At 40.0% G+C, this 14,504-nt stretch overlaps 2 protein-coding genes across 7 annotated transcripts in view; one reads left to right on the forward strand and one right to left on the reverse strand.

The window, feature by feature from the left end:
* The first annotated feature begins 65 nt into the window (after positions 1 to 65).
* On the forward strand, positions 66 to 4,036 carry LOC115445983 (probable RNA polymerase II nuclear localization protein SLC7A6OS). Its single transcript, XM_030172518.2, has 4 exons — positions 66 to 342; positions 850 to 1,148; positions 2,800 to 2,975; positions 3,302 to 4,036. Exons 1-4 carry the CDS (start codon positions 196 to 198, stop codon positions 3,592 to 3,594), a joined length of 915 nt encoding a protein of 304 aa, XP_030028378.1. The 5' UTR covers positions 66 to 195; the 3' UTR covers positions 3,595 to 4,036.
* Positions 4,037 to 5,272: 1,236 nt separating this feature from the next.
* The window catches only part of LOC115445980 (zinc finger protein ush), a 220,512-nt gene continuing 211,280 nt past the window's right edge, over positions 5,273 to 14,504 (reverse strand). For 4 of the 6 annotated variants that reach the window (XM_030172511.2, XM_030172510.2, XM_030172512.2 and 1 more), the window contains exons 2-3: positions 7,910 to 9,807; positions 5,273 to 7,565 (exon numbers count right to left, since the gene is read on the reverse strand). In XM_030172511.2, the coding sequence (XP_030028371.1) occupies positions 7,167 to 7,565; positions 7,910 to 9,807 (2,297 nt within the window). In that variant the 3' untranslated portion in view covers positions 5,273 to 7,166. Of the gene's footprint in view, positions 7,762 to 7,909; positions 9,808 to 14,504 lie in introns of all 6 variants that reach the window. The other 2 variants (XM_037442064.1, XM_030172516.2) reach the window with 2 other exon arrangements.

Below are 14,504 nucleotides of genomic sequence, written 5' to 3' on the forward strand. Positions count from 1 at the left end.
GAAATTCCTGTACTTCAGGTTTTTCTTATAAATTGGCAACAAGTTTCACAAAGTGTCACATAATAGATACGCCATTCCAAGCCATTCACTCCATTTACTCGTAATTTTACCGCAAATCGCAATTCATTCGTTTCGTACAATTACCGCGCGGATGTGGAGTTGTTTTTAATTTTTAATTTCTGCGAATTACGAATAATGTCTGCCCCTACAGTTTTAAGAGTAAAAAGAAGACTTGAAGATAATCCTCAAGATGCATTGGTCATAACTTGTAAACGGATCAAAACAGACGCTAAAGAATTATCACCATCTCTATTCGTTTTCAGAGGCACCGTTGAGAATCAGGTACCAAACGTTTCTCTATTTTGGAGTATTTATCTGATTTAGTTAATTCTAATATAATTTTGTTCTAGTGGCAGAATGTGTTAGGTTGTAAAACTAATAACTTCCCATGACCCCGCACGTAAATGGATATAAAAATATATTACAGAACCATGTGAGATTCCGGCGTCTAGAATTGGTGTTCCATGTGATAGGCTAATCACCACCACATTTACCTTATAAGACTGAAATGGGAATAACGTACCTACTATGTGTTTATTTGTGAAGTCTTAAGATAGGGTCATTGTTCAATGAATGTCAGTTTTAGTATAATATACTATCCATTCGACGAAGCGATAAGATGCCATCATCAAGAGTATACATTGTTGCAGATCCACATTTTGCTCGAATCCCATAGAATTTACCATCATTCTTCGTAATCAGTAGGTCAACTTATAAAAAATACTACTATAAAAAATATGTAATTTTTTTTTCATTTTTCATTTTTCAACCACTTTATTTCACCTTCAGGAGACCACACATATCAAACAATTAGTACCACAAAATGATGTCAAAGTCCAGACGGTGCCAAATGTGAAAGATATTGTAGAAAAATTAAGGAAGGAACATAAAGAAGTGGCCACAAAGAGCCGTTATGAAATCGTGAATTGCAAGAGAGGGTTAAAAGATGTTGAAGATGGAGAGGATGTGTACAATCTAGTAGATCTCCAGAAGTCTGATGACACAGATGATGGTATACAATATGCGTATGATGTGTATACAGCTATAAAACAAGACTTTGATATCTCTAAGGTGGATAACTTTGTAAGGTTAGTAATTAAATTGAAATAATTTATTTGAACTTATAAAACATTTTAAATTTTGGTTTCCGTCAATATCAACTCTACCATCAATTCAGAAAGCAGTTCTCACCATAGAAGCAATTCTGGTGTTGCTGTTTTCAAAATCAGTTTGAGGTATAAGCTACAGTACATGATACAGAGAATAGAATAAAGATTGTTTATTTATTGTTGTTTAGAGCAGTTCATGCATATACTCACAGAATAGGTAATAATGAATTTCAAATTTCCATACTTCAGTACTAAGTAGAACACAAGTTCTATATTCACGAGTATGACATTTGTGTCAGCCATAGGCCTCCTCAACCATGTTGTAGATGATGTTGCAGTTGACTTTGTGATTAATATTTTGTGTAACTAAAACCTACTGTCCTGATAGAATCAGATGTGCTTTGCCAGGTGGTGATGACAGATTTGCTTTCAGTACTTACAAAGACTTTGTTGTCTATGACAGCCAGGTGGTGACAATAGATTTACTTTATTGCTTAAAGAGGTCTTGTTCTCTACAAGTAAAAATAAAAAAAAATAAAATACTTTATTTATCACGTAGGCGAACAAAGTTGCACTTAGGATACGTCAAAACAAAGAATAAGAATAATTATTATTTCTAAACAACTATTAAAATTACTTATATAACTATGGACATTTTAAATTAGGGATAAAGTTTATACAAAAGACAAGGTACAAACCGAAGTAACCAGCTTGGGCTGGCAAGTAGGGGGAATAGAAGGGTAACGCGTCGCGATCCTCACCGGCGAGGACATGAGCCCTAGCCTAGCTAACCTACCAGCCTTTCACTGGCTACCTAAGTGATGACTACCCGAAGAAGAAAGGCAGAAAGAAACTCTGGGCTTTCTTTTTTGTCATCAATTGTTCAGTACTTCTTTTGTATTTTTTTTCCAAGTCTTTCTTGTACATAGTCACAATAGTTATATAAGCTAATGCACGCACATCACCGTTAACATGGGATAAGATGGAATCCAATCGACTAAACCTGGAGCGGCATAAAATAAAATTAGCGATAGGAAATAAAAGAGAACATAGATTCATACTTAAATAACAGCGTACAGCGTGCATTCGCCTACATTTACAAACATAGTTTTCAATCATGAGAAACGAGAAAAAAATAGTGATATTAAAGTGATAAACTTGTAACATGCGTTATGTTAATGGCATTCTTTATGACAATTAAAATTGTTGTAAACATGCAGAGATGCATTATGTGTTTGTTTGTCAATCTCATGAGATCTTATATGATCTGATTCCTTATGATACTAACTTTTGTACCAATGTGAAATAAAAGAAAATCTCCATAACATATTTTTATTCTCACGAAAAGTTATTAAATATGCATCTGGATAAAATGTCAACAATTCACCTATGTCCATCATGAACCTGGATTTGAATAAAAAATATTAGTCCAATAAATAAAATTATTTGTTGTTCAAGTGAATAACTAGGTTATAAAAGTGACGTTTTGGTTGCCATTTTAGTTCCGATTTTAAACAAATAGTTTATAATATGGACATTTGTGTCTATAAAGTATATATGTCAATGCTCATGTCCCTATTTTGTACAAATATGGCAGTAATTTATATTAAAGTCCATTTTCACATTTCAGCATAGAAACAGACCTCATATTTGATGGTGATGGCACAGACACACCGTCAGGTGATGAAGCTGATGATGATGATGACTCGAATGATGAGAATAATTGGCGAAATGACTATCCTGATTCAGAGCCGAGCAGCATTGATGAGGAAGACATGATCAGGGCCATGGAGAGGGTAGACCTTGGTATGTTATGTGTTTGTGCAGATATCTTAGGGCTTATTAGTCTAGTAATAGATAATTATGATTATTTGCCTGGTCTTTCAATGCAAGCACAATATGAGGAACACAATTTTTTATTTTGTTTATATTTTTTTCCCAAAAGAATCAAAAAAATAGTTTTTAATTTAAGGTTCCGCTGTTTGATACGTATTTCGTCCCCCCCGATTCTGTATATAAGACTTACCTTCCGAAGTTGCTGGGTCAAATTCCAAGGAAACTATAATATAAAAATCAACACCAATTGTTTCCTAACATAGGAATACGATAATTTAATTACCTTAATATTACAGGTGAAGACCTCTCCAGTGATGAGGGAGAAGATAAAATATACGAGGATCCAAACGAAATGCACAACTCCGAACTATACGGATCTGGTTATGCAAAATATAGAGCTAGGGTTCTGAAAGAAAACCCTGACCTGGCTGATGGCAGGGGCCTGATCCTCTGGGCCAAGGATAAAGATGAGGAGTCACTAGGATACAAGGATGATAGCGATGATGGTTTCTATTATGGTCAGGAAGAAGATACCGACCAGTTCAGGGAACAATACAATAGCTCTTCAGATGAGTACAGTCCGGATTGAACTGGTTTGAAGGAGTATATCTGGAGTTAATATAAGTTATTGGTTTCTAAATATAAGAAAATATTTTATATTAAAATGAAATTTTATTAATGTGCATTCTATTATCTGATCTAATTCCACCTGATAAGTATAGTGATTTTTTATTGCAATTAAATGACAAGAAGAGCGAGTTACATGGTATCAACACCATACGAAACTTTTAATTACAAAGTAACACTGTGTGAGAGCGTTGGTGTCTACTCATCGCTCGTCACTCTGAGGCAAGAGATGGTATATCTTTTAATGCCAGTCTACTTTCCCATTTTTTATTGAATAGAATATTGACATTTAATTTTTTAAGTTAAGGTGATTATTCACAGTTTACCTTAAAGTAGTTATGTGTTGTACTGATACAAGATGTTTAGTAATTGTCTTATTAAACGGTATTCTTTCAATAAAATAATATTTTCTTTATTTTTTCAAACCCTCGATTCGTGAACCTCTGTTTCTGTATTAGTAATTGCGTCGCCTTCGGTCGAGTTTCGGAAGTTTATTCTTGGATAGCAACCTCTTGGATTCCATGATATTCTAGAACCTAGGACAATGCGACTAGATGTGACGTTGTGGTATATAAATATAAAGCTAGAAATAGTGTGTCCAGGGGGACGCTGTTTCCGATTGCCGGCACGCAGTGCGGGGCGATGCTTGGACCACTTATGTTATCATCATCCTCACCCTATCGAAGTCCGCTGCTAAACATAGCTTCCATAATGATATATAGAAAAATCGTAGAAATATACAAGTAATGATGGAATGCTGGGGTGAATTGGGACGGTATAGCGCGGCAGTTATTCTAGTACAACGTAGTTGAATGCTGCGGTTGATCGAAAGTCGGAACAGACAGAATCAACCGGGTTGAAGACGCCGGTAGCAGCTTAGTAAGGTCGCGGAGGAATCTCGGCTAAGAGAACAGCTCTAAAATAATTATGAAATTCTTATGCTTTGTATCAAATGAAGAGGTCAATTGAAACGGAGTTCGGGGGAAGGAGCTTTAAGCAAACTGCAATGTTGCTGTAAACTTTTGTTCTCAAATTTTTACATAGATGGCGTAGAATTCGATACCAAAATAATGTATAAATACATAGTACTTATTACATATTTTTTTATTTTAGAGGTATAGTAGGTGATTGATGTAGATATTTACCCAATGCCTAAATAAAGTGATCAACATAAGGAATGAATTAATCCTTCCTAGCCGAATTTTGTTGACGGCGGCCTATCTATATTATTATACTGCACAAATGTGTGCGCAATACATAATTGTACTCTCTGTTCCTTCACTCTCATAGTCCGGTGAGACGACAATCCGACATGATCGGAAAAGATGATACACAGAACCAACGGTATCACACCTCGAACTTCCTAACTTGCGACTGAGTTTTTTTTTTAGATGGAGAAACGTAGTCACAATTATTTTTGGTCCGACCCGGGATTCGAACCCAGGATCTCTGCGCCGTGATCGTACTCGTCGGTAGATCAACATAAAAATATAATAGTAAGGCCTTTATATACGAAAGTGATTGTATGATTCATTCAACAAAACGCAATCGAGGACAATGGCTATTGCCTACCTTTATCAATCCCGTATATTCGTATTTAACTTTTCCTACATAAGGAATACGAAATAAAACAGCACAAGTTCATTAATATGTGATAAATAATTTATTGTCTGGCGGTATTTTTACAATATCAACATACGCCTAAGTCAGTTACTGATTTTGTTTCGTTCCATTACATGTTTAACACTTTACTCATATGCTATGAAATTGTTTTAGAACATTTAAATTTATCGTAAAAATTATTTAAATGATGCCTTAATTTATTGTGGTACTTGGTAATGAAAAATCCAAAAAAACTACCAACAAATAATCTATAAAATATACACAAATTTTGAACAGCCCTATAATGAATTTGTAAGGTAAAATGTTTAATCGATTTGAAAAAGTTATTGCACGCATTTATTATTACGAATAAATGAATATAAAGTTTGTATATTCCATTATATTTTTTTCGTTAATTTGTGACAGCATTATTCTTGCTAACATAATTAATTTAAACTTAATTACTTTTAAAAGGAGTTTTGTCTTTTGATATAAGATGTTGTAAATATAAACTTTTTTCACGTGGAAATTTCCAAACGAAAAGGAAATAGTTACGGCTGTTTTTGAAATCACAATTTGAACCCATGATAAGTTGTTAAGTAAAATTAAGGCATAATTTATATATTTTTCGTAATGAACAATTTTATTCGAGATGACTTCTTACAATTACAATGTTTCCTTTCGAGAACACAAAGTTATGGCACGTAACATCAGATGCTGCGTTGATTTCTGTTTTTTAATGTCATGATTTTTAGGTCTAATCTAAAACAGTTGTTGACAAAAGTAGAAGAAAAACGTTAGATAATGCATGGCTTAAACAGATCATATAAATTCAAAATTTTGAAAGAATTTACAATCCGAAAATGCTTTTGTCAACAACTGTGTGAAGTGATTACGTCATAAGATATGGAAGATCAGCATATTTAGTTTGTACCTATGCAAATTCGAGACTCATTCCTTTTTCCATAGACGAACACAAATAACGAATACAATATACATGTACGTATGTATAACTACGGAACAAGTCTTGTTTTCACTTAACCTAAGTTACATTTAGTGAGATACCTATAAATGCATAATAAGATTATTCTAGCAATGCTTTGGCATAGACAAAACATGGTATTCACTTTTTAAACACTCAAATATTACTTGGGAAATACAATTATGTGGTACTGCGAAAAAATGATTTTAGAAGCGATCGTTTTTTGTTAATCTAACATAAACTTTAGTACAGGTCTGTTATTACAAATGTAGGTATAACGGAAAACGGAAACAGACACCTCTTTGTTTGCGAAAATAATATTTGAAATAATAAAGTAGCCTCGATATTTCATTATAATAACATTATTAGCTTACAGCTTCCTGTAGGTACCAAAAAGTATGGGAGAAACCACTGGTCGGTTTACGACAGCAATGAGCATTACTTGCTTGGCATGGAATTGTCCTACACTAAAAAAAATTAACAACAAAGAAAGAACAATTACTTAGAAACAAATGGTAATAAAATTTAGTTACAATTTAATAATATCTTTACAATGTATTTACATTTTGGTAATTCTTAACGTATACTAATGCAAGAAAGGTTAACATTTTTCTATTTTTACATAACAGTAACAAAAACTTCAAGATTTGTATATACAGTAATCGATTTCGAATGAATTTAGAAAACATCGATTTGCAATTGATATGCAAGTTTAATATTAAATTTATTGCACACGGTTTCAATCCAAACAGACGATAGGATACACACTTATCTAAATATCAAGATGAATTCTTGAAGCAACTTAAGCTTTTAATTCGCTAGCAATATGTCCAATATTGGATAAGTTAATAGATTCAGTTTTGTTACGAGTCGATATTTTGACAACTATTACTATTCGATGACATTTCGATTTTGATATTGGTTATCGATGTCAACACGTTTCGCGAAATTCATAGTACAGGAGTATCGCTGACTCTGGGAGGGGGCGCCGGGACGTTATTGTTGGCGGCGGCGTCCTGGTTATTCGCCGTGCAGTAAAACTGCTTGTGAGCCTTGTAAGTGTTGACGTATTTGAAGGATATGTCGCAGGATTTGCAATAGTTCGGCGTTTCGTCGAGCTCGGCGTCGGGCTCCTTCTTGATGTCGAGCGCGGGCACGGGCGAGGTGTGCTCGTCGTCGGGCTCGTCGGCGGCGTGCACGAGGCGCGCGTGGCGCACGACGTTGCCGCGGTACGTGGACGTGTACGCGCAGCTGCTGCAGCGGTGCACCCGCTCGCCCGCCACCACGGGGCTGGGGGACGTCGTCTCCCGACTGTCATCCTCGAGCACGCAGGCTATGTAGGTTTCTTCCTGTAATTGACAGGGTTCTGTTATGATTCTTTTTTGTTATCAATGTGGGCTGATGAATCTAGAGTTTCGTGTGCATAATTCTCGTGCTCGTTAAATGTATCTTATCGTGGTTTACTAATTATTTTCTCAGTACCATCGTCTATTTATCTTTGTTTGGTATAATTTCTTTGTGTATTATTTCTTGGTAGGTCCATTTCTGGAATGAAAGTGGGAAAAAATGAGAAAAATATTTTTAAAAGTTTATAACTTTGCTTCTAATGCTAATTGCTAAAGAGATCGAGCCACAAAATATAAAATCGCGATTTAGTTATTTCTGAACTTTAAAAGTAAAAATGCTGCCTCACCTGTAAATCAACGGGTTTCTTGTTATTGAAGTGCATGCGAATGTGCGTGCGCATGCCGCGAAGGGTGTTCCCTCTATATCGGCAGATGGTGCAACGGAACGCCTTAACGCCGGCGTGCGCCTCCATGTGGCGCTGCGCCGCGGCGGCCGTCGGCGACACCACGTCGCAGCACGGGCACTTCCACCCGCCCTCCGATCCCGATGACGGCCGTGGAGCTTCCGGAACGTTCCTCGGCGATCGAGTCTCCCGCTTGGTGCAGTAATACGACTGATGCGTCGTCAAGTTGTCCAGTGAACTAAAGTGAATACCGCACGCGAGGCAGATGAGCTGACGGTACTGTGGCGGAGGTCCCGGTTCGGGAGGGGCGGGACTCGCTCTCTCCTCCCCGCTACCAGCGGAGCAGTAATGTCTTTTATGTACGCGGTAGTTCTCATACCTGCAGAACACGATATTGCACTCTTTGCATTTGGATACGCCTTGTTTGACTAACACTTGGGGAGACGCTGCAGTCACAGGCAGCTCGGAAGCGAGTCTTAACGCTAATGCTGGAGGTATGATCGGAGGGGGAACTACTGGCGTGAACTTTTCTTCAGGTGGTGATGGTACACTCGGCGGTTTTGGTGTAGGGTCTCTTGAATTTCGCCGGCGTCGCTTTGGAGAGCTCTCGCCGCTCGGAGACGAAGACCGGCGCGACGGTGACGGGGTTCCTGGCGAGCCGGGCAGCGATGGAGCGCAAACGATCTGCTCTGGAGTTGCTGATCTCATCCTATTTTCTTTCTCATGTTCGTCAGTCGTCATAGATTCTGGAGAACGACGCACACTAAGATCTAAAGGGGTTGCACCATCTCTTGACGGCTCCCTAGGTCGGTTTGCTGACTTGAGAACCTCCGGTGCTTTCCCGTCTGCATTGATATTTGGTAACGCTTGACTCAGTGGTTGGAACGTGCCATTCGGCAGCAAGAAGCACGGCGTGTCAGGGTCCGGCAACGTTGTTCCCGGGAGAGTACTGGCGCTTCGTAGTAAAGAGTATGGTACAATCAAGATCGGATTGGTGGGTAGCGCTAAGGCGTATTGGTTTTGTGCTGGAGGTGTAGCCCCTGGAGATGGCGGAGCGGACCCTGAGGTCGCGGAGCCGGACCTGATGGCCTGCAAAGCTTGTTTCACCACTTGTCGCGTGCTACAATAGTGAGCTTTGTGTGCTCGGTAGGTTTTTATCGAGCTGAAGCGGATGTCACAGTCGGCGCAGTACCGGTCCGGCGCCGGCGGGCTCTCGGCCACCTCACCGTTGGAGGTCGGCGTGGGCGCCGGCGTGCCGCTGCTTACGGGCGACGACGAATGCATCCGCATGTGACGGTTCAAACTAACTTTCTTGTCAGCGCTGTATGAGCAGAATGTGCACGCGTATTGTTTGCCGGCGGGGCGCGGAGTTTTTGCGTCACCGCTTGACTCGTCTACTGTGGCATCTGTTGCGGCTTCGGTTGATTCTGGCGGTTTAGGCTTCCTATTAGAGCAGTAATGTTCTTGATGCGCTTGCAAGGTACTAAGAGACGAGTATCTGATGCCACACGGCTTGCATATGTAGCTCGGTGCGGTGTTTGCAGCAAAAATCCCGGGGAAGGCGGTTACTGGCATCGCGAGGTAGTCTCGCGGCTGCGGTGCTGGTGGAGGCGGGGGCGAAGGTGATGGCGGCTCACACTTGAGTGCCGTCGCTTGTGGCGCCAGCGCAGGGTCAGTGGCGAGGCTGGTGTTGAGGCGCAGGCGGGGCGGCGAGGCGGCTGGCGAGCCCGCCGACGCGGGCGATGCGCCGCCACTGGATGCGGGCCGCTCGCCCCCCGAGCTCGGCGTGCGAGGTTCTCCCGGCATCGCCTCGTTCTCGTTTCCCCATTCCTCGTCCTCACCTGGAAACACAGACGATATCGTTAGGCGTTTCAAAGTGGCCGTCGTAAATGGATATGCAAAGTGAGGAAACAAAAAGAATGGATGCCGTATCGGCTCCTATTAGTGTTGTTAATAGCCCTGCGATGCGGGCCGGCAGCGGTTTTCTCGCGATAGCCGTCACTCGTCACGTTTCGTCCTGTATCTGTCGACGTCACTCAGATCGAGTGCCGCGAGTCGAGGCATACATTAGCGCTCCTAATTGAGACGTGCTCGCGCTATGTAAATGCGCCCGCGTGGGTGGGGCACTAGTTTCAACAAATGCGAGAAATGCACTCGAGATTAGCCGGGCATGCATCGGCCCGTCGATCCGTCATTACGCGGCTCGTCCGTCAGTATCGTGAGCCGGCCCCCGGCCAAACAGAACAAAAACTTAACGGGCCCCGTTGTAATTGGATCTGATTTCCAGAAAACGTTCGCTCACCTTCCTTTTTTGAGCGACAACGATCTCCAGCGAGCGAGGAATTAACCTATCTTTCGCGCAACGATCTCGACTCAAAACGCCAATTAATGAGGGGCTCAACTTCATTCTGTTGGCCCTGTGAAGATCATTATATGAGCACGACAGAGAGATGGACGCGACGATTGGTGCGGGCGCGCGCCGACCGCCATCTCGCGGTAACGAATACCGCTCGGATCGGATTGCGTTCGGGTCACGCTATCCTAGTGTGCGCCCGCGCTGATTGGTCATTACGATTGCCCGTTGACGCGCGATTGGCCCGCTAATGCTGCCACTATCTGCCACCGGCCAGCTTAATGTTACCGTCATACCGAACGCGACTCGCGAGCTTATCGCCGTTCGTTAGTCGGCTGCCCGCGCCCGCGTTCCAGCTTCTGTTATTCGCTAAATAAGTTATAAGAGGTGTGATTGTTCGCGCCGAGTGTTGTACGTTCGATCAGATAGATGGCGTGACTCGGTGTCGTTTATGCAGCCTTGCGAAACTGAATGTCGATTCGTTAGGGCGATATTCATCTTTGCCCTTTGTCTTATAAACATGTCATTGCTTTGCACAAGAGGGTTTACATGCAAAATGCATATTTGTTCAAAGCCGGTGCCCGCATAGTTTTCGCTAAGAGCAAAACAATGAGCTTGTTACGCCGATGACGTGTTTCGCGTCCGACTGCAAAGAGCTCACGAATTTCAAAGCTTTTAGCGTGTCATAAAATGTAGCTACAATGTTTGTTGTAACGCTGTCGGCGAGCGTTAACACGTGCCTACATGGAGAAAAACAAAACGCGCCATCTTGTTCAGCGGTTATCAGATTAGAGATCGGAGCCCAATTAAAATAGTCGTGCATCAGACGCGTCAGAATCGTTCCGATAGAGATCTGTGAGTGTGACGCGTGGACGCGTGTGACCGATCACAGCAGCGCGGCGACCGCGGCCAGCGCGACCGGCGCTCTACCACCGGTGTTCAACCACATCAAATACATTCAATTACAACACATGTTCAACGGTTTTATTACTTTTATGACGTCGTCAATGCCCAGTTGTTTATGTATTTTGAACAGTGATCAGTTGTTTCGTTTTTTTATTCAATGTCTATGTTAATAAAACCTAATTTACATAAGTTAGAGGATGTAAAGAGCTTGTATCAAAAATCAGATATAATTTTATTGAGATATTTTATACGTCTCCCTATTGAAATACGGTTAACGTGTTTGATTCAGCTCTATTACGGCTATAGTTGGTACCTACTTAATGATCGAATTACAAATAATTTATAGTAGATGCATTGTGGTTTCCAAAATGTCAGGTGACCGAGTTATAACTAGAACTTGACTATAAATCGATACGTTCGAGATAAACCACTCATGCATTATTAATATGAATATTTTTGTAATAAATCTGATATATACTCTAGATGTGATCGAGCAAGACTCGAGTGCTCGTTGGAATGTTGTCAAGCGATAATCTGTGGAGCCCTATCTACCAGAGAAGGAAAGGGTCCACGGCGACTTAGATATTGCAGATAAAAGTGCCCAGATGTGCTTTGTAGATGCGTGAATGTGGGATTAACTAATCTAGGGATATTTCTGGACTAACACCGTCACAAGAAACCAGTTTAGATGCTTAGATGCTCAATTATAATTGAAAATGTAAAGCATTTGTAAACAGTACTTTTTATATAATCCACTTTTATGATATCTGATTATCAACAAAGAGTAATTTACATTCCCAAGGATCCAAATAGTCCTGATTAATAGCTTCTTAAAAATATTTTGACATATTGTCTACAGATCAAAATAAAAACATGGCCGCGAGCGTCAAACATTACACAGTAGGCTGTAACAGTTCACCGCATTCTTTAATCTTACCATAGACAAAACTATCTGTTCTGTCGTCTTAGCGTCACTGCGTATAATGGCCATTAGCGCGGTGTTGCCAGATTCGAAATAAAAAAGCTACCACGATAAAAAAAATGTTACAAAGAGTTGAGTGACACAGTCTAGCGCGATTATCTCGGTGGGCATCTTGATTTATTTGAATTTGTACGGAGATGTTGTACCGTCCATCTGTCATACGCGGGCATGGTTATCGGCGACAATATCATAGGTGTTTAATAAGAGTGTGCGTGTTTGTTATTTGAATTGATGATGTGTACAGAGGCATATGATGTGGTTTTAAGGAGCGGTTGTTTGATTGTGTTGATAGTGATGTTTGTTGAATAGCTTTGTTAGATGCCAATTTCATGTAATCGTCATCGTGATTTGTACTGGATAGTAAAGCGTTATTTATTCTATATCCAAGGGGTTGTAGTACCGGGCTATATTTGTAAATAACACACGATAACAAATACCTATCTATTTACCATTACCTTATTTACATAATCATATACGTGGCATATCAAGCTCCTATAAGCTACACCTGTATCAAGAAGTAGGCAGGTGCACACCCAGTACACCTAAGCGCTGAGCTCATTTCTTTCCCATGACGTGATAGGTTGCGAGCCCTTGGGCATGTCGTACAAACTATACTTCCAACCCACTTAATGTTTTTTCAGAATCGTTAACACATTTAATGTTGTTTAATAAAGGCATAAAAGCACAGATGTCCAGCCAATGAGGATGACTTCGAAGGCAAATATATCGAACCACAATCCCTGATCTTTTGATCAACGATAGCAATCAGCAACAAGACAGTATAAATCCTAATCGTCGCTCAGTAAGTGAATATAAAAAGTATTCGCTGGACAGCTATCAAGCCGGTGATCAGCGCCAAGTGTCCGCAGGATGAGCGTCGTGCGTCACGATCGGACGAGCATTAACATATCGCCTCTTCGATACAGCTATCGAGTTACGCTCGCCGTTGCTGGTTGAGTGCTCGTTTCCATAACACTGTTTTGTGGTGTTTGAGCTTGCTTGAGTCTATTGAAGCTTGAACGGGCCGGAGTGTTGGTTTGAAATTCAATTGTTATTTGGTAAGATACTGCTGACATGCGAGGAGGGATAATGGTATTCAAAAATGTTGCATCGTTATGACAAATTCTTCATTGATGATGTAATGGACAAACAAAAAGGTATGACATAAACTCACTGACTGTAACTGAAAGAGCAGGCATCTAAAGTGCAATTTGAAAACCCTTGATACGCTGAGTTTATATCTGTCGCATGGTATGAGTAAGTAGGTATTCAATTCAATAATATTGGCGTCTATATTTATGAAAAAGCTTTATGAATTATATTTGTCCGAATTCTGATTACAGCCTGGGACTTAATTACATCCATCCAAAAAATTAAACCAATAACAATTCAAAACCCACAAAATAAACAAAAGAAGACCACCAAGGTATTTTAGCGACAAATCGCGTTATCTACGAGCGAACTGCAAAAACCGGCGTAAGTAGATATACATTTCCTTATAGTGTCCACGTACTGGCTCATGATGAATAAATCTAGATGTCTTCGTCGCTGCGATAAGGCGTACAGCTGTGCGCGGTATGAGCCGTGATAATAACGTGGCCCGTATATCTATTGCGTGTTGCCAGTGCGAAAAAATGCATGGTAGAAAATTATTTATAAGTGTGAATAATGTGATGAAACAATAGAGGTGAAAAATTTTAGTTTCTTACTGGGTTTTCTCAAGTCGATGTGATCCAATGAAGTATCAATAGTTTCTAAATTAAAAAGAAGAGGAAGGATAACGATTTAAGAGTGGAGGTTGGATTTCTCACTCGCCATATGAAACAACAATAAATTTGTCACATCTTGTTGGTTTTCTATGAAACTGGTACTGGCCCAAACGTTTCAACCTTCTAATGTTGTAGATCAAGGATGGCCAACCACAGGGCTACGATAAAATGAAAGGGGTACAACTAATAAAATTAATAATAAAATCTTTTCATAAAAGATTACACGTTGACTAATAAAGGTGCGCCATGCCTGCCGTAGACACATTTGTCTCTACCACTTTTTTCAACAGAAAAATTGTTACTTACTTACATTATGCCAACGGTTTAGATTTCTACAACCCTATTCATTTTGTTGACAAATGAACTGCATAATAGTTAATAATTTTTGTACGAACCTTTCTACTTATTAGTCTTAACCATATATTTTGTCGCTAATCTTAGAAATATGGAGATTTTTTGTATATGTCAAAGCTTCGTGTCATAAGTATTGTAGTAAAATATTCAAAATCAGTAATATAAAGATAGTGT

This window comes from Manduca sexta, chromosome 23 (assembly GCF_014839805.1).
Source record: "Manduca sexta isolate Smith_Timp_Sample1 chromosome 23, JHU_Msex_v1.0, whole genome shotgun sequence".
Classification (NCBI taxonomy): domain Eukaryota; kingdom Metazoa; phylum Arthropoda; class Insecta; order Lepidoptera; family Sphingidae; genus Manduca; species Manduca sexta.

What these genes read in the sequence shown, in the direction of transcription:
- LOC115445983 (XM_030172518.2), top strand. Translation starts at nt 196, where the DNA reads ATGTCTGCCCCTACAGTTTTAAGAGTAAAAAGAAGACTTGAAGATAAT. An exon ending in GAGGCACCGTTGAGAATCAG is followed by an intron (nt 343 to 849) that starts GTACCAAACGTT and finishes TTTCACCTTCAG; the next exon opens with GAGACCACACATATCAAACA. An exon ending in CATGGAGAGGGTAGACCTTG is followed by an intron (nt 2,976 to 3,301) that starts GTATGTTATGTG and finishes TTAATATTACAG; the next exon opens with GTGAAGACCTCTCCAGTGAT.